At 33.4% G+C, this 24,509-nt stretch overlaps 7 protein-coding genes across 7 annotated transcripts in view; 2 read left to right on the top strand and 5 right to left on the bottom strand.

Moving 5' to 3' along the window:
- LOC102595578 (vacuolar protein sorting-associated protein 51 homolog) overlaps positions 1–1,362 on the bottom strand; it is a 14,387-nt gene extending 13,025 nt beyond the window's left edge. The window contains exon 1 of the mRNA XM_006355775.2: positions 1,021–1,362. Within this exon, the coding sequence (XP_006355837.1) occupies positions 1,021–1,203 (183 nt within the window). The 5' untranslated portion in view covers positions 1,204–1,362. The remainder of the gene's footprint in view (positions 1–1,020) is intronic.
- Positions 1,363–2,256: 894 nt separating this feature from the next.
- On the top strand, positions 2,257–4,646 carry LOC102595254 (bZIP transcription factor 53). The gene is made up of 2 exons (XM_006355774.2): positions 2,257–2,329; positions 3,701–4,646. Exon 2 carries the CDS (start codon positions 4,061–4,063, stop codon positions 4,493–4,495), a length of 435 nt encoding a protein of 144 aa, XP_006355836.1. The 5' UTR covers positions 2,257–2,329; positions 3,701–4,060; the 3' UTR covers positions 4,496–4,646.
- Positions 4,647–5,184: 538 nt separating this feature from the next.
- LOC102594918 (calvin cycle protein CP12-1, chloroplastic) lies at positions 5,185–5,797 on the bottom strand. Its single transcript, XM_006355773.1, has one exon. It carries the CDS (start codon positions 5,730–5,732, stop codon positions 5,352–5,354), a length of 381 nt encoding a protein of 126 aa, XP_006355835.1. The 5' UTR covers positions 5,733–5,797; the 3' UTR covers positions 5,185–5,351.
- A 677-nt stretch (positions 5,798–6,474) lies between these two features.
- Positions 6,475–8,316, top strand: LOC102594595 (pentatricopeptide repeat-containing protein At1g09220, mitochondrial). The gene has a single exon (XM_006355772.2). The coding sequence runs from the start codon at positions 6,844–6,846 to the stop codon at positions 8,242–8,244; it is 1,401 nt and encodes a 466-aa protein (XP_006355834.1). The 5' UTR covers positions 6,475–6,843; the 3' UTR covers positions 8,245–8,316.
- Positions 8,317–10,413: 2,097 nt separating this feature from the next.
- On the bottom strand, positions 10,414–12,255 carry LOC102603543 (DELLA protein RGL1-like). Its single transcript, XM_006355797.1, has 2 exons — positions 11,514–12,255; positions 10,414–11,426 (listed from the first exon to the last, which is right to left on the bottom strand). The coding sequence occupies exons 1-2, from the start codon at positions 12,253–12,255 to the stop codon at positions 10,414–10,416; spliced, it is 1,755 nt and encodes a 584-aa protein (XP_006355859.1).
- An 862-nt stretch (positions 12,256–13,117) lies between these two features.
- Positions 13,118–13,979, bottom strand: LOC102603204 (uncharacterized). The gene has a single exon (XM_006355796.2). The coding sequence runs from the start codon at positions 13,976–13,978 to the stop codon at positions 13,118–13,120; it is 861 nt and encodes a 286-aa protein (XP_006355858.1). The 5' UTR covers position 13,979.
- A 1,877-nt stretch (positions 13,980–15,856) lies between these two features.
- On the bottom strand, positions 15,857–20,506 carry LOC102602865 (trichohyalin-like). The gene is made up of 7 exons (XM_006355795.2): positions 20,180–20,506; positions 18,470–19,027; positions 16,780–17,761; positions 16,574–16,674; positions 16,396–16,482; positions 16,194–16,315; positions 15,857–16,101 (listed from the first exon to the last, which is right to left on the bottom strand). The coding sequence occupies exons 2-7, from the start codon at positions 19,010–19,012 to the stop codon at positions 15,969–15,971; spliced, it is 1,968 nt and encodes a 655-aa protein (XP_006355857.2). The 5' UTR covers positions 19,013–19,027; positions 20,180–20,506; the 3' UTR covers positions 15,857–15,968.
- Between the last annotated feature and the right edge of the window lie 4,003 nt (positions 20,507–24,509).

Below are 24,509 nucleotides of genomic sequence, written 5' to 3'. Positions count from 1 at the left end.
GGGTGGAGTATATCCCTTCAGCGACTCGCCAAGTGTGCTTGGCGAAGCTTAGGCTTCAGTTTCTTTGTTCTTTTCAGCCATTTTGTTCCTTTTTGCGCGTAAGTGTCCATGGTTTCACTCAAACTTCAAATACTTGAAACTTTAGAGTTTTCATCAGATATTGAGATAAAATAAGCGTTTGAGGACACTATTTCTATTAAAATAAAGCCCTAAATGAGTCCAATTTGTGGACTCATCAGATACACCAAAAGTAAAAGGTCACTAAACAATTCATTTTAATGCTTTGGAAAGGGATGCTCTTGTTCTCAAAACACCTTTGATTTCTCTCACTCCATATTGTCCACCAGATGCAGGCAGGGACAATCTTCCATCTCTCCTTGTGTCCTGACTGATTTCCATCTTTATTCCAACATGCTAGGACTTCTGCAGTATTTCTAGGCATGGTCCATGTGATACCTCTCAGGTTAATGAAATACTTCCATAGTTTCTCAGTCACTTTACAATGCAAAAAAAGATGGTTTATTGTCTCTGTTTCATATTCACAAAAAAACATCTGGAGCATAAGTCCTTTCCTCTTAGTCCTCCTTCTACCATTATTTAAGTATGAACCCCATCAAATCAAAACAACATCTTTCTAAGACATTTTCGTCTAAACAAGTCCTAAAATCTTTTAATTTTGTAGTGTACACAGACATACTTCCTTGGAACTACAGAATTCAATAAAATTATAGCTTTATCAATTAAAAAAAAAATTGATCTTTTTTCCGGGATAACCATATTCTAATTTAGCCATAGATTTTGGATCATATTTTGAATATCTAGATTTTGGATCAAATCCTGAATATCTGTCTTCAAAAAAAATTCAGCAAGTTCTTTTCAAGTAAAATGGATGTCCAATCACAACTTCAAAAACTCAACTTTTCAAGTTTCAACTTCAAAATCGGCCAAATAAGAGCTTAAATTGCTAAAATGAAGTTATAAATCAAACTAAAACTAATTCAAGTAAATGAGAGGACATACAAGCAAATTCATGTACTGATCGGCATCGAAGGCAGTAGTGTTAATGGTATCCAAAGTTGCGAATCTGGAAGAAGTATTAGGCGGAACTGAAGTAGAATTAGGATCTGGAGAGTAAAAGCTCGATAATAGATCTCTCATTCTCTTCGCTTTATCATCAATCGGTACTTCATCATCTACACCCATTGTTTATGGTCTTCACGAATTCAATATCAGTTACTTTAGCTTCACAAATACTTCAATGGCAGAACTGAAGAATTTGAGATCTATTAGTCGTTTAGCTATGGCAGTGAAAAAAATTTGACTTGGAGAAGATGACTCCACATAATTTGTTGAAACTTCATAATAGTCCCTTAAGTTTGAAGTTCTATTCAATTACTCCTGAAATTTTTTCCCTATTCTTTTATTATCTCATGAACAAATATACTTCTTAACTTTACTATTTAAAAAAAGAAAAGAAAAAAAAAGACAAGTTTACCTTTATTGTCTAACAAATTGAGTGTATTTATTTTGAATTATTTTAAAAAGACAAAAAGTGACATAACAATAAGAAATTACTTCATCGATTCTTTAATCCCTCCAGAACTGACCCTCACAAGACTGAATTAGAAAATAATAGGTGAAGTAACAAGTTTAAAGACATGTGATATATTTTTTTTTAAATAGTTCAATAAATATAAGATAATCTATGAAAAGGATAAATATGTTCTATTTATAAACATAGGGGTCCATTTTTAAAAAAACTTGAGATGGACTAGAAATGTTATACAAATGAAATTTATGTTACATGTTGTGATGAAAAACATATAATGCATAATTCAAATTTAAAAGATAATGGATACGTCACCTTAATCCTTTTTTTCAATTAATATATTAGCCTTTGTTTGTAATAACATTATGTGACATATTTAAAATTTTAAAATTTTAAAAATTCATTTTATTTTTTACCAGATCAAATTAAGACAGATATTTTCTCTCAAGTCAAAGATATTGGAGACTTGAATAATAACAACATTTTTGAAGGCATAATAAAAACATGGGATCATGTACTATTAAATAAAAAAATATTTTGAAATTAAGAGAAAATATATAAGGAAAGATAGAAGAAACTCACCTAATATTAGTAGGTTTATTAGCTGTCATCCTACAAGCCAACCATATTACACCTATGACACAACTTTCCTTAAAATAATAATAAAAAATCCTTAATAATCTAAAAAAGCTTGCTCTTCTCCCCTATATAAACCCCATTCTCTCTTCCTTTATAACATTCTTTCAACCTTTTGGTTCTACAACTTCCCTCTTTGCAAAGGTAAGCTTCATTCTCCTTTACCCTTTTTCCTTTTTTGCTTTCTTTATTTTGTGTGTTTTGATTTAGCTTTTTTGTTTGCTCTTTATGTTTTTTTAGTTCTTTTGTTTGTTTTGTTTGATGATTGTTCAATTTGTGTTGATGGTAAAGATAAATTGGATCTTATGCCTATAAAGATTTGAACTTTTTCAAACTGAGAAAAGAAAAAAGATTTGAAGTTAAGTACTTTTACCCCTTTATATAGGTATTAGAAAGTTCTTCTGTTTGTTTTGTTTGATGATTTTCCAATTTGTGTTGATGGTAAAGAGTAAATGGATCTTATGCCTATAAAGTTTTGAACTTTTTTATTCTGAGAAAGAGAAAAAAGATTTGAACTTTAGTACTTTTACCCCTTTATATAGGGATTAGAAAGTTCTTCTGTTTGTTTTGTTTGATGATTTTCCAATTTGTGTTGATGGTAAAGAGTAAATGGATCTTATGCCTATAAAGTTTTGAACTTTTTTATTCTGAGAAAGAGAAAAAAGATTTGAACTTTAGTACTTTTACCCCTTTATATAGGGATTAGAAAGTTCTTCTGTTTGTTTTGTTTGATGATTTTCCAATTTGTGTTGATGGTAAAGAGTAAATGGATCTTATGCCTATAAAGTTTTGAACTTTTTTATCTGAGAAAGAGAAAAAAGATTTGAACTTTAGTACTTTTACCCCTTTATATAGGGATTAGAAAGTTCTTCTGTTTGTTTTGTTTGATGATTTTCCAATTTGTGTTGATGGTAAAGAGTAGATGGATCTCATGCCTAAAACGATTTGAACTTTTTTAACAGAGTAAAGAAAAAATATCTGAACTTTAGTAATTTTACCCCTTTTTATGAGATTAGAATCAAAACAACCAACTTTATTGAGCAGGTTAATCATCTGATATAAATTGATTTGGTGACCTTAATTTAGTAACATTTGTTTTAGGGTTTGCAAACACAGTAATTTGGTTGGTCCTTTCAGCAAAAAAAAAAAGAACTATTTATCGAAGATCTTCAAACTCACATTTCCAAATCTTTCAAAAATCCAAAAGGATTTGAAGACTAGTTTTTAATTTTGCTGAAAGATTTGAAGGATTTTGTGTAAGGTCTGTGTACACAGTACACACTACCCTCCCTAGATCCCACTTGTGGAATTACACTTGTATGTTGTTGATGTTGTTGTTATTTTTGTTGTATTTGAAGAATTAAGTTGAGAAATCTTTAAAAGGTTAGAATTTTGTTGAGGTAGCAGAACATATGTTGTTGTGGTTATGTTCTTTTTGTGGTTGAATTTTGTTTTTGCCTTTCGATCGCATTTCTGAAAAGTTTTCTAATATAGTCTGTTTGTGTTTGATTGCAGATCATTTTTGTGAATACTTTCATTTGCTGTCTGGATTTGGATATTCTACTCAGGAAACTATTGGTTTCTTTGAAGATTGATTGCGGTTTCGTACAAAGTTCCAATGTTTAATTCTTAGTTTCAAAATTTCTTCATGTCATTCTCTATTCGTGTGCGTCGAGTTCGGATTCTGCATTCTTTCTCAGTAGTCTTTCTTTACTGGTTCTACGTGTTTTCATGAACTAGCCCTCATCATTGTCTTTTTCCAATTTGATTTAGAAATTCCATAGCCACACTATCAAAAGTTTGGTGCTTTAACAAATTATACATAGTTACCTGTTATTCCATTTTTTTATCATTCATCCAATCTGCCTGAGAGACATGGCTTCGACTCCGCAACTGGTGAGTTCTGGTTCAGATGCAGACCAGAGGTATGCAAAGTTTGACGAAAGAAAAAGGAAGAGAATGGAATCCAACCGTGAGTCGGCCAAGAGGTCACGGATGAAGAAGCAGCAGCGTTTGAAGGAGTTAAGTAGCGAAACAACACAGCTGCAGAACCAGAACAGTATCTGCCACGATAAGATTGATTCTGTTGAAAGGAACTATCGTGCCATTGATGCAGAGAACAACGTGCTGAGGGCTCAGCTTGCAGAATTGACTGAACGGTTGAATTCATTGAACTCACTCACCCAATTTTGGGCTGATGCTACTGGATTTCCTGTGGACATTCCTGAAATTCCCGACAGTTTGCTGGAGCCATGGCAACTGCCTTGCCCAATTCAACCTATCACTGCTTCTGATATGTTCCAGTTTTGAGCTGCTGGTCTGATGATTTACGATAATGGAATAGAGAAAAGCGTATTAAATATCTAGTTTGATATTAGCAATGTAGCTTTTGTTTCTTACTAGTCATGGTTGGTTTTGGCTATTAATCGGTATCTGAATATCTAGTTTGTTGTTTTTAGTATTATTTAGTCTGTTTGATTATATATGCATGTTTATGAATGAGATGGCCCTTCTTATTTCTATGAAATTGATATGTGTTCATTCTGTGATATTGTGGATTTGTTTATCCTATTTTTTACATGCTTCATGTGTTCACTGTTTTGATCATTGGATGGCAATGCTTATAGGGCAAAAAGTTTTCACAAGGAACTTTTTTTCTGGTCCTATGATTTGTTCAAGTGTTATGTCTTCCCATCTATCGTCTTTGTGGACAGGTATTTGGCATCTTTGTTGGTGGGAGATAGCATGTACTCGTAAAGTTAGATTGGATTGGTGGTTGTGGACGGTATAAGCTGATTCGGATAACATGATTATTGATCATTGGGTTTTCATCCTCGTCTGCAAGTTCTTAAGTAACTCATATTTTGGAGTTATAAGTTACTTGAATCAAATTGATATAATTATGAATGAATTTTTATAAATATATATAATCCCATATGCTAGAGTAGTGCTGTGCATACACAACTTCATCCGGTGGAAAAACTATTTTCAATTTCATGTTCATTCAAACTATATCGCATAAATTAAAACTCGTTTGGTATAATTAAACACACCATACATAAGAGAAGATTAAGTTTTGCAATATTGATAAAACAGAGTATCAAATTACCATTTGAAAAAAAACACAACACATGAGTAGCTACTATCATCATAATCATAATCATAATCAGTTATCATAAGTGCGGCATTCATCCGTTTCTGGATTATCCTTACAATAATTCTCCAGCACATCTGATTCCTTCTTCCTATCCCTCGCATGGCTCGCCGCCGCACTCGTCTCTTCCACCACATCCCACGCCGCCTTACACTCACCGCTCACCGGATCCTCCGCACAAGCTTCTTCAGCTTCTTTTACACTTTCCGCAACTAAATCAGATAGCTTCTTATCCGGAACTACTCTGGGTACTACTACATACATCCTCCCGTAACTGAATTGACCTGATTTCTTCCATGGACTGTTTAGGGTTGGGAATTTCAACGGTTGAATTTTAGGGGAATCGGATGAAATTCTTGGGGTTGTGATACTAACACCAGCTATGGACGCCATTTTTTTTTTTGCTCTGTGTTAAGGTGAAGAAGAAGAAGATATTTTTTCTTATTGGGTTGGGAAATGAAATTATCTTTTTTTGGATAGGAGATTGGTATATATTATCAAGATGAAATGAGTAATGAACACACATTTCTTATCATTTTGTTGGCCAATGGTTAACATCCACGTCATGAAGATGACATCCAAAGATATTTTGTTGTTATATTTAAATTTTATCTTTACATTAAGATCCGTGAAGTCACAAGATGAATTGTTGCTCTGTGACAATACGGATTCAACTTACTCCCTTTCACTTCAGGGTGCCATAGCAAGTCACCATATTTAAATATCTTTATTGTTATTGAGTACTGTAGTAGCTAATTCGTCATTTGAATTTTTATTACTTCTTAGAGTTTTTAAACTTTCATCTGATAAATTTTGTAGCCATAATTTTACTGTTCCTATAAGTGTTCTTTCTATATATCCTGGTGTCTCTGTCATTGCTATTTTGTTATCTATTAATTGTTTTGATATATATCCTATCCATAATTGGATTGTATTATTTATATCTGCTATACAGTCTAAATCTAAAAAATCATGTTGTCCAGTTATTGGTTAAGCATATAATATTCTTTATTAAAATAAATTACATATAATACACTTTGTGCTATATGTATCAAATGAGTTCCATTCATTCGTGTCAGGATTATGGGTGTTGTTTTCGATCAAATAGTTCTAAGTCATGAGCTAAAAGGTTGAAATTTCAACGAAAATCTCAGTCTTGATAAACTATATTATCTAATACATGTCGTTGATTAGAGGTGATGGATCGAATACGAAAAAAACTGATCCATTCCAAATGAGCCCTGCAATGCACGATTCAAATTTAATGGGAGATTTAATGTGAGTAACAAACACGGATGGAAAATCAAAAAAAAAAAAACATAGTGTTAAGATGAAGTTTATTACCATTCCATTTACAAGCTGCACAGCCATTTGCTTGCTAGTATTTTCTTGGAATTGCGTTTCGCCATAGACAGTGAAGCTCGAATTCTGAAAGTTGAGAGCTTTTCTCTGCTCACAAATTTAGTCCATTAATGCTTCAAAGAATGAAACTTTGCTGCTTTTAATGGGCAGAGATGTTCATCATCTTCTTAGTCTTGTTAAAAAGTACCAAAACTATCACAAACCAATTCAGCAAATTCATACTCAGTTAATATTCACCACTGCAGAAAACACCTTCAACTCAACTTCTTCAATACCCATTTTATTAACTCTCTGGAACTCTATAATTCGACATTACTCTCTTGGTATTTTCCCACAAGAATCTTTTTTTCTGTTCAAACAATTGCGGTTACAGTATCACCCCATTATCTTTTTTGATAGCTTTACATATTCATTCTTGATTAAAGGATCAGCTAATTTAGGGAAATTTTGTATTGGGAAGCAGATTCATTGTTTGAGTTTGAAGGATGGGTTTGAATCTCATGTTTATGTGCAAACTGCATTGGTTAATATGTATGGGGAATGTGGGTTGGTTGGTGAAGCCAAGAAGGTGTTTGATGAAATGCCTGTGAGAAATTCTGTGACTTGGAATGCTTTGATCAGTGGTTGTATTAAATGGGGTGATGTTAAGGTTGCTCGGGCTGTGTTTGATGTAATGCCGGAGAAGAATGTTATTTCATGGACGGGTCTTATCGATGGGTATACGAGGATGGGTCGGTTTAATGAGGCTTTGTCATTGTTTCGGGAAATGGTTGTGGTTGAGGGGATTAAACCGAGTGAAGTGACTCTTTTGGCGATTTTCCCTGCTATTTGGAATGTTCGGTGTCTAGAGTGTTGCGGAATGATTCATGCTTATGGGGAGAAAAGTGGTATTGATGTGTTTGATATTCGTGTTATGAATTCGCTTGTGGATGCTTATGCTAAGTGTGGAAGTATAGACAATGCTGTGAGAGCTTTCGAGGATATATCGGATGAAAGAAGGAATTTGGTGTCATGGTCATCGATAATATCAGGATATGCAATGCATGGGATGGCAAAAGAAGCTTCCGATAGTTATAAGATGATGGTGGATGCAGGTATTGAACCAAATCGCATAACATTTTTGAGTATGCTCAATGCTTGCAGTCATGGAGGTTTGGTGGAGGAAGGGCTCGAGTTTCTCAGAAAGATGGTTGATGAGTTTGGGATTCAACCAGACATCAAGCATTATGGATGCTTGATTGACATGTTAGGGAGGGAAGGTAGGTTAGAAGAAGCAGAAAAGATAGCATTGGAGATACCTAATACAATGTCTAATGTTGTGATTTGGAGAACACTATTAGGTGCTTGTAGTTTTCATGATAATGCAGATATGGGAGAAAGAGTTATGCAGAAGATCATGGAGATGGAAAAACAATATGGTGGCGATTATGTGCTTCTTTCTAATATCCTTGCAGGTATGGGCAGGTATGTGGATTCTGAGGGTGTGAGGAGAGTGATGGATGAACAAAATGCATTTAAAGCTCCCGGTGTTAGCTTTGCTTAATCTAAGATTGTAAACTGACTGATTCATCATTCATAAATCACATTTTCCTTGACTTGGTTCTTTTACTGGAAACAGGACCAGCACCAAATTGGTGTTTTCTGCGTTTCTTAGTTTATTCTCATTTATTTCGTGCCTCATTTAGCCCGTTGGTTGAACTAATCTAAGAGCTTTTGTTAAGTGAATGTTGCCTCCTAATCTCATTACTGCTTGTCCTCTATACTATTAGGCTCAGGCCTGATTTTTACGTTTATACAGTACGATCTTTTATAATTAGAACGGCTGCATGGCTTAGCAAATCTTTTACACAGCGAGCTTACAGCTTCAGTGCTTGATAGAGACATTAAAGGATGAACAAATCAGCAATCTATCCATGAAAGGCCAATTATAATATGAACTGCTGAAGTGAGTCACATGTTGTATGTTAGCCTCTGTGAAAGAGGTGATGGATATAGCTCGGTTTTATTGAAAGGCGGAAGGACAAGCAGCGGCGGAGCTACTGTATCGGAAGGGGTTCGGACGAACCCACTGACTTTTTCGTAGATCTTATATTAGTATTAAAATATCAAATATAAAGTACATATAAATTTACTGCGAACCCACCAACATAGTGAAGCGAGTAGCCCAGTGGTTTTAGTGCACCCAGTGAAGGCTCTCAAGTCTCATCCTGCACTTTGTGGGTTTGAAACCCATTGAGTACTATATTTTTCGAATTAATTTCTAACATACATATAAGAATTTTTTTTTAAAAAAAAAAAAACAGAAAATTGGTAAATGAAAAAAGTGTTTTTGAAATTAATTTCTAACCTAAAGATAATAACGTAAGTAGGTTTATATTTTTTTTTTTAAAAAAAAAAACCAGAAAATTGGTAAATGAAAATAAACAGAAAAATAGTGTTTGTGTCATACTCTAAAACAACATCTATCCATTGATTTCAACTTACACATTCAAAAAACTTTGACCCAAATTTATTTTCAAAAGTTAGGGTTCTAACTTTTATTGTTAATCTGATTGCTACCATCCGACCTACGGTATGTACTATGTACTCTCCTCTTCTTTTTCAATTTTTTTCTTATTTGTTTTCTTTTACACGGTTTAATTATCTATTCAAAAATTAATTTTTAATATTTGATTCTAGGGTTATCCCACATATTAAGAATTTATTATGTTAAAATAATTGTTGTTTGAATTTTGAAATTTTAACTTATGAAGGCAATAATGGATCAAGGATTCAAGGTCATAGTGAAACTAGTAAAATATATGTTTTAGATGCCAAAATATTAATGGTGAATATAATTACTTTAATCTCACTTAGAACAATATTGAAGATTATAGTAACAATATTCAAAATTTATATTTTAAAAATTATTCATCTTTTCTTTACAAATATTTTGGAACTTTAAAATAAATTATTCAAATCTTTACATTATTAAATCAAGTTTTTACCAAACAATATAACAATATCTAAGTTAATATTTTCAAACATGATTATCTCATTAACAAAATTAGTGTTTTGTAATGTTTAAGATCGTTATCATTTTTAAAATTTAGAACCCATAGACCTGAAATCCTGGCTCCGCCTCTGAGGACAAGGGATTAAAAAGGCAGTCTGGTGTACAAAGCATCCTAGAGATATCGTAAAAGCATTGTTTTTTGAAAAATCATGTAGATACCCAAGATGATGCCAGATATAGTCGCAAGCAAGTTGGGATTGTTTGGGATCGGTTATATAAATCCTCACTTACTATGTTGCTCCATTTAATCTCATCGCAGAGCAATATTATATGCAATAAAAAAATTTTTAAAAAAGTTCTCTGCAATTTTTCTGGTATATAAATCTTCAGCAGATATAAAATAATTCTTTGAATTCATAAGACCTTAGTAAATGTACTAATATGGCTAAAACATATTGCCAACTAGTTGATATCACTTATATTTATCTTTCCATTGTGCCCTGTTTCTCGGTAGGTCTTTCGAGGCAACTTCCTTTTAGGTCTATCTTGTCCCATTTTTAACACCTTTACTCGCCATAATTGACACGGAGGCCAACGCTAGACATAACCCAACCATCTCAAATGTGTGTTTGCCTAGCTACAACAACTCTAAGGGTAGAGCATCCTGCTAATTTCCTTAACATGGAATTGTCCTTAAAGTTCCCCTTTTCAATGTCTTTACAAAAACTTCCAAATAGAAACAGATTCAATGGGTGTTCCCTTCCATCCAACTAGGAGGGCCTTTCCATCATTTTGAACAATGCAGGAACTGCCATGGGAAAATTGCTTGAGAATCAGATTTGCTTGATATCGAGATGACTCGCTGAGCTCCATTTCCACCATTCCAAACCTCACAAAGTATGCTCTCCATACATCAAGCTTTACATTCCGAGTGAACCTTTCTGCACCCTCAGCTGCAACCATATTCCGGATTCCTTCACCAATGTGAAATACTTCAATCCTCTTTCTGACCAAATTGTCTCTATCCATGCAGTCTTCAAAGCAATCAAAAAGCACACTATAAAAGAAAAGTGCCTCCACAAAACGGTTCAAAAATGAAGGTGAATTATGGTTTGCTTCAACTTCACAGACAACAACCACAGATGGTCTTAATCCTCTGATTACTCGCATTGTGTTGTCCAAATAATCTTGCCTGCAGATCATTGTTCTTAGTACAGTGTAACAATAGACAGCTACAGTTTCATCTGCTTTAACATTGACTGATTCTGCCTTGAGATCTTTCATGTCAGACATAAAGACCATATCAAATGAAAAGGGAAGATTCAAGGATTTGGCAAAACTTTGTAATCTCTTGCCTGTTTCTTCGATTTTCTCTTTTTCTTGGTGTCCAATGGCTGTTATCTTCAGAAGCTCAATTGGACAGTCACGTCGTTCTGAAAGAGCTTGCATCAAGCCTGTACACTGAATTCCACTTCTGATATTAAAGTCAACCAAATGTATCTTGGTTGCACCTTTAACATTTTCAACTATTGCTTGATTTCCCGCGAATTGCATTACTTGACTGAAGGGAATTTCTGTATGGCATGTTAAGGATTCAGGTGTATTACCTAATGCCAGATTGCTTAAAAACCCTAACTTTCTTTCAAAACATGGGGACCTTTTTATTTCTCGATCAATCCTTTCTTGTAAAGCTTCACCAAAATAGAAACAAAGTCTCTGGATTGGATTACCTATTCAAGATATAAACAAGTTAGTAAATGTGTACTCTCTCTAATAGCTTAAGCTTTTAGACAACATGAAACACAATTCAATGTTACCTGTAGCAGATGCCTTCCACAGGCAGTGTGCAATAGATTGGCTAGCCAAATGAAATTGCTGCTGATCCACTTCTTCTGCAGCAGCTAGAAGGAGGTGAACAAGTTCCATGTCCTTTGTTTGCTCTATGGAAAGGCCCGAAAGTGATGAAGCATACGGATGTATAAACATAGAAAGACCATCTACCCTTTGGGTGGAGTACTGGATATATCTTTCTCCAGCAACTCGTAAGATTTCTTCTGTTGACAACTTAGGGATGTTACTTACACGAGCCTCGTTGCTGAGTAATGCATTGCTCAAGTTTTCCTCACTTGGTTTCTTGAACAATCTCCCACAATTGTTCAAGAGCTCCAAAGATGCTAAAGAAATGGAATTTGTTTTCTCTCCATGGAAATTGTCAAGCCTTGGCTCCTGAGGCTGAATCCCATTAGATGCTTTGGGGGTCGTTTGAATTTGGATAGGCTGCAGGGGCAAGTCCATGTTGGAAGAATCATCACTTTGTGTCCAGTGATCTGAAATGCTTTGTTGCTGATCTTCCAATGACTGAACTTGTTTGTCTGATGTATTATCTTGATATTTAAGGTCAAATACAGTGTAAAGAGAATCAAGATCCTCACTGTCCAATTCAAACCAAGGATCTACGGCGCCATTGTTGATCAATTCATTTCTCCCACACTCTTGAACATGATTGTGACCACCCTGGAAAACACTGAAATCAATGGTGGGGATTGGGATTTGATCCATGATCCCAATTCCAGGACCAGTTAAAGTGGAGACTTTGTCAAATTTTTAGTCTTGGTGATGTTTGGCCTTCAATAACCTGTGTTTTACTTATATCAAAGGAATACACTCAGTATGACCTCAACAAGGATGAAAATGAAGTTCTTGTCCTCGCGTAACAAAATAACCTGGTCATGGTGAAAGTTTAAAAGATTGAAACCGCGGTGATTTTGTTTCCATGGCTGAGACAAGCAGAAAGTCCAGATGAAAGATAGTCCTCTTAACAGAATTGTATTGTTTGTATCTCTTAGAGCAACTTTTACTGAGATAGCCAAGATCATATTAAGGATTTATGCATTGGGACTCTATGCTTGAGACAATGAGAAACTTTTAAAAGGCATAATGTCATGGTTAGAAAGAAATGACAAAAGAGATAAGTTAATCTCAAAAAAGAAAGTTTGCAGGCCAAATGTTTGTCTGAGAACAATGACATGCAAATGTTGAGTGACTTGTGTTTGTGAATACAAGTTCAAGCCCTACATCAAGCGAACTAACTCTGGTATTTAAGTGGAGAGGGATAGAGGAACGGGCCCATGTCTTCAAGTTTTGAAAGCTGTGGCTGGCCCAAAGGGTCTACACCCAACAGATTCCTCGATAACAACAACAACAAACTCAATGAAATCCCACAAGTGGGGTCTAAAGGTAGAGTATATGAAGACCCTTGGCTTTGTCGGTAATAAAAGAAATGAATATTTGTATTTGCATTTGTTTAACTCAGAAATAGAAAAAATACATATATGTCCCCTTCTTTGACGAAGCAAATTCTGTTTAACAATCAACATTACAACTGTCTTAACAGAGACAGGAACAGAAAATGTCAAAACAATTAGACCTTTTCATCATTTCTTGTACAACAGCCTGCATTTTCTGAATCAACCACAATATTCCCACAAAACAACACAAAATTTAGCCAAATTAGTCCCTTCACAACCTTAACCATACCAATTGCCACAGTCACATAATACAACCACCAACCAACAAAATCAACCAAACCAACACTACCACCAAATAAGTTTCTTTTCACCTCAGCCACAACCACTAAAGACTCAACTTCATCCCCTAACTTACACCACCACAAAATACCAAAACTCATTGCCATAGCCACCTTCTCAACATACCTATCCTCTGTCTCAACGCCAAAAATTGTGTCATCCACCACCGGTTTCACTACTTTCTTGGACCAAAACAACGTTGTCTCATGCAATCCCATGAAAAACAAACTTCTCGTCAATAAATATAATCTTTCGTGACTAAAACTAGTACCATCTATTCCAATAGCTATACTACCTTCTATGCCTATGCACACACAAATTTGAAATGTGAAAAGTAAAAACCACGACATATAAAGACGAGATTTTGAAATAGACAGAGTTCGTCCTGTCAAGCATTGAGTCAAAGCAGAAATGCTGACAAGTGGAGTTAGTAGTCGAAGAAAAGTAGGATTTGCATAGAGAAAGAGCTTGACAAGTAGTGTATCGGGCTCCGTGTAATCTGATGTGGCAATGAGATAGCGAGTGACTGACAGCCTAGCGAGGACGATAAAGGAGAGAGGAAGGAGAAGGCTGAGGAGGATAATGGTAAGGCATTGAAATGACTCTCTTAACATATTCACAACATAGTCGTCTGAGACTGAAATGACTTTCTTCTTTTGTTGTTGTTGTTGGTGGAATTCCAAACTCGAACCCATTTAATGTAACTTAAACTTAATTAACAAGAACAAAAAAAAAGTTGGGTTAGCAACAGGATTTGAGAAGTACATAAAGGGATGAGGAGTATATATAATTTGATCAAAAAATTATAAAGTGGTTGTCACGATGATATTCTTTTCACAAGGTTGACATATGATATTTAAAGAATTTGGTGTGTATAATTTTTATTCCAATTATGTACGGTACTTTACTTTATTATTATTTTCAACAAATTTGGTGGTCATATAGCACGTAAGATATATTCATGATTAAGTGATTTCCTAATTTGATTTAACACTCAACATAGTGATAGCCATATACAGTGATGAATAGTCAATCGAAATGCATGCAGATTCCCTTTTTTTTACTCTAAAAAAAACTCATAAAAAAAAATTACTCTACTTTTTTTTTTAATCTTTAGGCTTAAATTTATTTAGAAATGCATGCACACCTAAGTATTTGGCGAAAGTTTGTTCAAAATAAGTAACCCTTTCGATCCATTAAATATGTGTTGAATAACTGATCATTTAAAAATGGATGAATGCTATCCATATTATTCACTGACGATGTATATTCATAGGTCGATATTACTAATACTCATTTGTTTGCTTGTTATTTAAATTTTTTTTATGAGTTTTTATTTTATGAGAGTCTTAGGTTATTTAGATATTTATCTTGTGTTCACTTTACTATTTTTATTTAATCCGCTCATATCCAATCATACCAGTCTGTTCGCCATTTATGCACATTCGTAGATTTATTGCACCAAAGAGGAAGGAATTTTTTTCCTATTTTCATGAAATTCACGGCTCGATAATAATCAATTAATCTCTATGAAGGAATTCAAATTAATTAAGTCGATTTCTAAATATTAGGGTTAAATCAAACTAATCAAGTCGATTTTTGTCATTCTTATAAAAATATGTAATATACACTTCAAACACATATTCCAGACAACAAGTGGCAAATATTTATGCGTTTGACCAATCAAAATTAGACATTATGCATTGTTTATTTGCATTCTAATTAACATTAAACATAGTTTAATATTTGCAACTTAACCATTGTTGTTAGATACTAATTACTCTTAGTTAGACTTATATTGCCCTATTTTAGAGAGAGAAATCTTAAATTATAAGTGTTTGATCGTGACAACGATAAATGCAACGTGATGGCATTATACATGTGGCCTTTTACTTCTTCACCTATACTAGATTCTAAGATTTGGATTTGGCCCTTAAAATAGAATATAGTTATAATCTAATTAATTAAACAGCCACAAAGGACTTAGACAATATTTGGCATTTGCATCCAAAAACAGGCCTCACAAATATGGTGTGCAACTCGACTGATTCCCCAGTACCTACTACTCTTCTAATACTTGTTACCTACCACCAACATGCAAAACCTGGCAACTGTCCAATCAGATACCTGACTGTTCTTGTTAATAGGATTTGTCACATGAAATTACACTCAATGACTTTGAAAAGCAAGCGAGCTCAAAAGTTCAAAATCAACTACCTACCTAGGCCATCACCCGTCAAGGAAGGAAAGAAATCAGAGATGTTTTGAAGATAAGTAGTTCTATACAACATCACTGTTTAATGCTTTACTGTTTTTGGTGTAAAAAAAGTAGCTTGACTGTTACCACTCTATTCAAAATTTGATCTCAGCTTACTTGTCACAAGAATGGCACTACCAGAGCTCAAACCATAGCTATGAACTCATCAATTAAATGGAGCAGCATTTTATGAAATGCGTACCCAAAAGAAATAGACGGAGTCAACAAACCGATATAAAGTGAATACAACTTCCCATAATAAAGTGTTCAAGAAATGTTTGATCAACCATAACACAGACAAATAGTTTAGGAAGATGATCCATGGAGTAATTCACAAATACAAAAGAAAACAGTAACCAACAAGTAATAATAGCACTCTCCTCAACAAAACCTGCATATGTCACAACTAAACTATGTTAGCAGGTCTTTTAATCCTTCATCTTTTCATGAATTGCCTTGTAGCACTTAAGACTGCAAAGACGAAGGTTTGACTTCAGATCCCGGTAATTGGATGGGTTCACACAGGAAGGACCAGCACATTTTTCACGAGGGGGAGGATAACTGGAATATAGCAACAAAACCACAAAGCACAAACAGTAAGAACCTTAAATGAATATTAATCATAAAAAAGTAAGGCTCAACGATATCCTTACCTGCAAGGCTTAGAGTCAAAAATACTTGGCAAACCCATATCATGAGGGAATGTAACAACAGTTCCAGTTGGGCCCATAACTGTTCTGATAGTGTTTGGAGCAAGCTCTTTGGCAGCCTTCTCCTGCAGGATACAACAATTAATTGATCATTAGCTTGATAACATTAACGAAGTTGCAGCCTAGCAAACACATGGGATGATACCTGTGCCAACTCTTCCTGCTGCTTCTTTATTTTCTCTTGCTTCTTCTTGTTGGAATCTTGACCTAGTATTTTTCTTATTGCCTCAGCCTGCAAGATTCAACAAGTTATGCTCATTTCAGCATCATAAAATCTAAAAAAACGTGATACATCAAAAGCAAGAACAAAAACAAGGGCAAACCTCTGATTCCCGAGCTACCTCCTCATATCGTATTCTACGTTTCTGAGCAGCCTTTACTCTTTTCAGTTGCTGCTCAACATCTGAGAGCTTCTCCTTTTGTTCTGCAAAAATAGCAGGGATGACAAGACAAATTTTGTACCATCAGAAAAGGTGCTTGAGGAATGGGACAACACTGCAAGACATGAGTAAACACAAAATTTTCTCACTTTGAGGTGGTGCTGGAGGACAACCGTAGGGATACCCAATCTGATTCACAGAAGTAGCAGATGAATCCCTTCTTGATAGAAGAGCCCGTTGTCGTGTTGTAAGACTTATTTCACTCTTTGTTTCAACCGATGTCTCATAGGACTCCTTCATTTGCTTCTCCTTCTTCTTTGTCCGCTTGGCCTCTCCATCAGACAATAGTTCTTCCTTCTCATAATCAGGATCCTCAGAACCTCGATTTAATTTTCTGTTAGCTTCTTTGCCAGACAGAAGAGCCTGTTGTCGTGGACGGGTTGTAAGACTTATTTCACTCTTTGTTTCAACCGATGTCTCATAGGACTCCTTCATTTGCTTCTCCTTCTTCTTTGTCCGCTTGGCCTCTCCATCAGACAATAGTTCTTCCTTCTCATAATCAGGATCCTCAGAACCTCGATTTAATTTTCTGTTAACTTCTTTGCCAGACAGAAGAGCCTGTTGTCGTGGACGGGTTGTAAGACTTATTTCACTCTTTGTTTCAACCGGTGTCTCATAGGACTCCATTTGTTTATCCTTCTTCTTTGTCCGCTTGGCCTCTCCATCAGACAATAGTTCTTCCTCCTCATAATCAGTATACTCAGAACCTTGATTTGATATTCTTTTAACTTCTTTGCCTGACCTTCCAACATCTTCCAACATTTCATACTTATCGACCTTCAAACCCCCGGAAAGACTTCTTGTCTTAGTTAGTTCTTCCCCCACATTACGCTTCTCCAAGTAGTGAATCTCATCCTCCTCATCAAGCTCATCCAAAATAAGCCTCCTTCGCCTGTGGACCTTACGATTTTGATGTGGCTGGTCTCCTTGTTTTTTAATGACATTCTTCATTGGCATCTTCTTCATATTGCTTTTGCTAGCACCAAAAGTGCCTCCTGGGAAACCCTTGCACGAAATTCCTTTCGACCTACTTTTCTTATCTGCAAGAGGACCGTCTTCAGTTGAATTGTCCTGAAACCCAGAGAGACGATTCAAATGAAAGATCAGCATTACCAGGATTATTAAAAGATAATCTATTGTCACATAATAGCCATACACATAGGTAAATGAACAATGGAATAATCACAAGTCGCATTTTTAAAGAAATTGCAATGACTAACTTTCTTGCTCACTAATTTGGAAAGGAAGTAGTGAATCTCCAAATTAGCTAACCAAAAAGAATGCTTCTCGCACACATTCATTATTCATCCCCTGAGAATAACCAAATTTAGATGTTGCTTTATGTGTTCTCTTTTCCATATTTCGGATACTAGACGGAAACTAGTATTCCCTCCATCCATGTTTACTTGTTCATGTTTGACTTGGCACACCCCTTAAAAAGCAATAAATAAAAATATAGTTTTACAATATCAACCCTACTTCTTATAAGTATCTCACTCATTGGGAAATGAATAGGAAATAATTAGTACTAAATAATAAAGGTAAAAAAGGTATAAATTGATAAATTATCTCTTGATTTTCTAAATTGGACAAGTAAAGGTGAACATATATTATTAGTACAATGGACAAGTAAAAGTGGACGGAGGGAGCAGGTGGCAAATTCTTATGTGGCCTCTCCTCGAAACCAACCATAATTTCTACTAGACAATATCTGACAAAATATAATTAAGATTCGGGGGATTTAGAGAATTCAAAGATTAAGTCGAGTGTGCTATAAACCTGAGGAGTGAGATTCTGCCGAGGCTGAGAGGCATCAGAGGGTTGTGCACTTTTAGAAGACAATAAACTGCCAGATGATCCATAAGAACTGTTTTTGGTTTGAATAATGCCAGTCGCTCCACCAATTTTCAGCTTCAACTTTTCCAGCTTGCTATCATTAGCTACACCGTCCCTAACATTCCCCAACTGCCTAACAGACGCACCATGCCTGGGATTCGTATCATCTCCTGCACATGCATTATCATATGTCGCTCTAGATCCCTCATCCTCCTTGTTCTTTTTAGAAGAATAATCACCTTTGAACCTGTTAGCAGAAGAATCTCTAGATATAGAGTAATTGAGGTTGTCGATTCTCCCTCCTGCATTAGCATCATCACTATACTCATCGCTAGAGGCACTATCTGAAAGTGATGTCTGGGGTGAGTGAACATGGCATGCAGGAACTGTCAAATTCTCTGTCCTAGGTCGCCGCAGCGTCTGGCTTCTTTTCTTTCTAACAGTAGAAATGAGCCCTTTGCATCGACTACCATCACTGTCATCCATGATGTATGAGAAGATCTGTGCTACCACAAGCAAATGTGTACCAATTAGATTGTTAAAAGTACACCATACAAGATAAACTTGGAAATTGCTGCACCAACTTTAAACTACAAGCATGCAAAGACAACTTTTATTAGACAATTGCGGAAAACCATTTCTAACAGAAAAAACATGAAGAGAAAACAGATGTTCAGCAAGAAAAATGAAGGAAAAGCTACCAAAAAAAGATTGAAAATCCAGGTTTTAGCACTGGGAAACATCTCTGCACCTCATGGAAGGCCAAGATGTAAATATATCATCAATAAATTGAAATGATCACCCGAACAACAACATACCTAGTATAGTCCCCACAAAAGAGACCCTACCCCTACCTGAGAAGTAGACAGATTGTTTTTGATAGACCCAAGATAAACAGTTCAAAGCAATCCAGAAAGCGTAAACCGAAGTGAAAACATCACAAAGCATACCGAACAGTAACTACAACAAAATAATACCATAATCAAAGTACAAGAAACATCATATAGTAACAGAAATCAAAAGATCACCTGAATGACATTGAAATTTTAGACAAAACTACTAGATCACAAAACCCTTTACTCAAAAAACCAAAGTAACTGGATTAACAAGGCATTAGCATGCCACATAAAACACTAATCAAAGAACACGATTTTACATATATGAGCCAATGAACTAAAATCAAGCTCAACAATCGAATCTAAACATATAAACTACACAAAATTCTACCAACAGAATACTCAAACACAAGGAAAACTCACAAAACAAAAAAGAATTCTCCCATGCCAGAACACAAGCACATTAATCAACACACACCCACATGCCAAGAAAATTCATTTTAACAGAAACAAATGACTAAGCACAGAACACTCAAAACACAACAAACCTTCAAAGGCAAAACCACCACCACCACAACAACAACAACAACAAAAGAATTCTCACATACCAGAACACAAACACATTAATCAACACACACCCACATCCCAAGAAACTTCAATTCAACAGAAACAAATGAATAAACATTCAGGCAACTGATAAACAACCAAAAACAAAAAAAAAATGCACCTTGTTACAACAGTAAGCACAATCAATCAACAGCTTGTTACAAAAAGCAACCACATTAGTTGGATTAAGCAAAAAAAAAAAAAAAAGTACCTCCAAAGAGATGAAAAAAATTGAAGGATGGTATGAGTCGGCGGAAAAAAAGATGGGTTTTTTCTGAATGGGGTAGGATTAGGGTAGTGAATAGAACAAATGGGTGTTGCTGAATTTGATGAAATAGTTGTAGTAAAGACAATGAAGATGCTCGTAATCTCTACCATTTTTAATTTTTTTTGTTTTTTCTCAATGTGATCAGTTTTTTCTTCTTGAATTGGCTTTTAGCCAAACTGAAATTGGCTGGACTCGCCGATTGCCAAATCTACTCATCATCTTCATCTCTACCGTTTCACTCCTTCATCTTCTTCATCGCTGGGTTTTGGAATGAAGCTAACTTTTTGAGTTGTGTTTTAATGCAAACCATATGTGTATAGATTTTTCGAATTTTTTTTTTCTATTCTCAAGTATAAGGTTTGTATTATATTTTTGTTAAATTATAAAATTTCGTTCAAAATGTTATTGTTATTGATCTATATGTTAATAAATTAAAATTAATAATATATCATGTGTTTTGATAATGTGATATGCATGAGATGAATTACAAATCGATGCTGAAAAATGATAATGCTATTAAAATGGATGGTTTATTAAGTAAGATATGGTTAAAGATGTTATAATATTACATTATTTTTCATATTTATGCATCTACAAATATTTATGATTTATAAATCAAAAATAATCTTTTATAATTATTAGAATGATGATTATATGACGTAGAATGAATAATTGTATTAAAAATAATTTTTGATAGTTAATGATATCTTATGTTGATTTAATCTGTTTTAAAAGGAATGAAATTAGGAGTTGATGAATATATTACTTGCATGGTACATTTTAGTTGTTGCTCATAGTCACAATATTTATGAAATTTTTAAGTTGATAATTTGATTTGTTTCAAAAGGAATAAAATTAGGAGTTGACACATATATTAATTGCGTGATATGTTTTAGTTATTTTTCGTAATTAATAGAATAGTTATTGATGTCGTTGTATTTATGGCATTTCAAGTTGATTGGATCTATTTTTTTTAAAAATGAAATTAAGAATTGATGCATATATTGACTACATGATATGTTTTAATATTGCTCGCGATCAATAAAATAGTTACAGATGCGGCAATATTTATAATATTTCAAGAAAACAAGTTGATTTGATTTGTTTTATAAAGAATAAATCAAGAATTGACGCATATATTGTTTGCATATTACATTTTAGTAATTGCTCACGACTAATAGAATAGTTACAAATGTCGCAATATTTATGAAATGTCAAGTGATTTGCTCTATTTCAAAAGAAATAAAATTAAGAGTTGACGTATATATTGTTTGCATGTTATTATTTAGTGTTGTTCGTGATTAATAGAATAATTATATATACGCAATATTTATGAAATGTCAAGTGATTTGCTCTATTTCAAAAGAAATAAAATTAAGAGTTGACGTATATATTGTTTGCATGTTATTATTTAGTGTTGTTCGTGATTAATAGAATAATTATATATACGCAATATTTATGAAATGTCAAGTGATTTGCTCTATTTCAAAAGAAATAAAATTAAGAGTTGACGTATATATTGTTTGCATGTTATTATTTAGTGTTGTTCGTGATTAATAGAATAATTATATATACGCAATATTTATTATATTTCAAGTTGATTTAATTGGTTTCATAAGAAATAAAATCAGGATTTGACACATATATTGCTTGCATGGTGTATTTAAGTTGTTGCTCGTGCAAATAAAATAGTTTCAGATATGATATTGCAAAATTAATTTGACATGTTTCAGAAGAAATAAAACTTGGGTTTAGACACATATATTAATTGCATGGTAAATTTAAGTTATTGCTCACGACTAATAGAATAATTACATGATACCGCAACATTATGATATTTCAAGCTAATTTGATCTGTTTCAAAAGAAATTAAATCATAAGTTGAAGTATATATTAATTGCACAATATGTTTTGGTTATTACTGGGGACCAATAGGATAGTTACACATAGCGTAATAGTTATAATATTTAAGTTGATTTAATATGTTCCATAAAAAATAAAATCAAGAGTTAAAACAAATATTGCTTATATTGTATGTTTTAGCTGCAATATTTGTGTTATTTACAGTATAATATTGATGATTTATAAGTTAATAAAAACAATCATTCATAGTATACATAATTTATGTTTCATGTGTTTCGATCATCATAATCCGATATGAATAAGTAATTGTACTCACAAATAGTATTGTTTTAAGAAACATGAGTTTTTAAGTGAAACGCTAATAAAATATAATTAAAAATATTATAATATGAGTTGTACATCTATAATGTTGATGATTTATAAGGCAATAGTTCATAGTGTATTGAATTTATGTATAACATGTCTTGACCATCTTATGTGAAATGAATATTTGGACTCGAAAATGATAATGTTTTGAGAAATAGGTAATTTATTAAGTGGGAGGCATTAATAAAATAGTTAGAAATGCCCTAATATTTATGGTATTTTTAAAATTGATTTGAACTATTTTAAAAGGAATGAAATCAGGAGTTGGCACATATATATAGCTTGTCTGATATATTTTAGTTATTGCTTGCGATTAATAGAATAATTACAGTTGCGGCAATATTATGGTATTTTAAATTAATTTAATTTGTTTAAAAATAAATAAATCAGAGATTGATGCATATATAGATTGCGTTTGTTTTAGTTACTGAATTACTAATAGAATAATTATAGATGCCACAATATCTTATGATATCTCAAAATGATATATAAAATTTATGTATTCATGTATCTTAATTATATGACACAAATTAAATTATATACATGTACTTAGAAATGATAATGCCTCGAAAAACAGGTGATTCAAGTAATTTATTAAGTAAGACGCTCAAAAAATAATTAGATATACTACAAGACACATCTATAATGTTGATGATAGGTAAGTCAATAATAATCTTTCATAATTTATAGAATACATGTATCACGTGTTTTAATCATCGAATGAATAACTACATTTAAATAGTAATGTTTTAGAAAACGAGTGATTCAAGTGATTTATTAAGTGAAGCTCTAATAGAAAATAGTTAAACATATTGTAATATTTATGTTATTTCATGCTACACATCTAAAATGTTGATGTTTTATAAGTCAATAGTAACCTTTTATAGTTTATAGAATCTATGTATCATGTGTCTTGATCATCCTTACATGAAATTAATTAGAAATGATGATGTTTTAAAAACGTGTGATTCATGTGATTATTAAGTGAGGTGGTAATAGAATATAGTTAAAGATTTATATTGTAATATTTATGTTATCTCAATTTACACATTTATAATATTGATGATTTAAAAATTAATAATAATCTTTCATTGTCTACAAAATTTATGTACCATATATCTTGATCAATTGACATGAAATGGATAAATGTACTTAAAAATGGGAATGTTTTGAGAAATAAGTGACTTATTAAATGAGACTCATAATATTTACCTCATACCCCAATATATATTTCAGGTTGATTTAATCTCATTGCGGCATATTTAATTGTTGCTATTTACTATAGTACAATTTGTTGTCTCCCATCTGTTACTAATAATATTTGCATTATAACAACATATGCCCAAGGGAAAGAGCTCGTTTTCGACGAACCCTACAAATTTTATATTTAAATGATGAATGCAATATTTATATATTCTAATATTTGCATTACAACAACATATTTATTGTAATTGCACAAATAAAATTTGAAGAGAGTGGTGTGTCCACAATCTTACTCATACCTTGCGAAGAAAATGGTTTTGCAAAATCGAAACTTTTTTTTGGTTAATAAATAATGACATGGATGAGCCTTTTCTCAACCGTAAATGGCATAGACGAGCCAAACTTTTAACGGATGACATAAATGAGCCTTTTCCCAAAATTCGATGGCATATTTGAGCCTTTTCCCTCTAAAAAATTAATGTGAATAAATTTGTTGTATTAAATAATAATAATTGATTATAGAGGATATTGCGAATAGTACTCAAGGCCAATATTTTCTCTTGAGGTTCTCATTAGCTTAGGAAGCAAATGAGTTCACTAGGCTTAAGGTCACAATATTCACTCCTATCCATTAATTCATAACTTCTTTAATAATGGCAAAACTAAGGTAAACAAAAAGAAAAAGTTGACAATTTTCAACTTTTCTTCATTGTAGGTTGTTTCCCAGCATCCTATAGTTGATTAGCTAAACACTTGTTTCATGGATGCCAAGAAATGACCTGGTCTTTGTACCAAAAGCAAAGAAACCTCCAACCTCTCCTCTTTGTATTGCGTAGGCGTA

This window comes from Solanum tuberosum, unplaced genomic scaffold, assembly GCF_000226075.1.
Source record: "Solanum tuberosum cultivar DM 1-3 516 R44 unplaced genomic scaffold, SolTub_3.0 scf00208, whole genome shotgun sequence".
Classification (NCBI taxonomy): Eukaryota; Viridiplantae; Streptophyta; class Magnoliopsida; order Solanales; family Solanaceae; genus Solanum; species Solanum tuberosum.
This window is presented reverse-complemented; position numbering and strand designations above follow the sequence as displayed.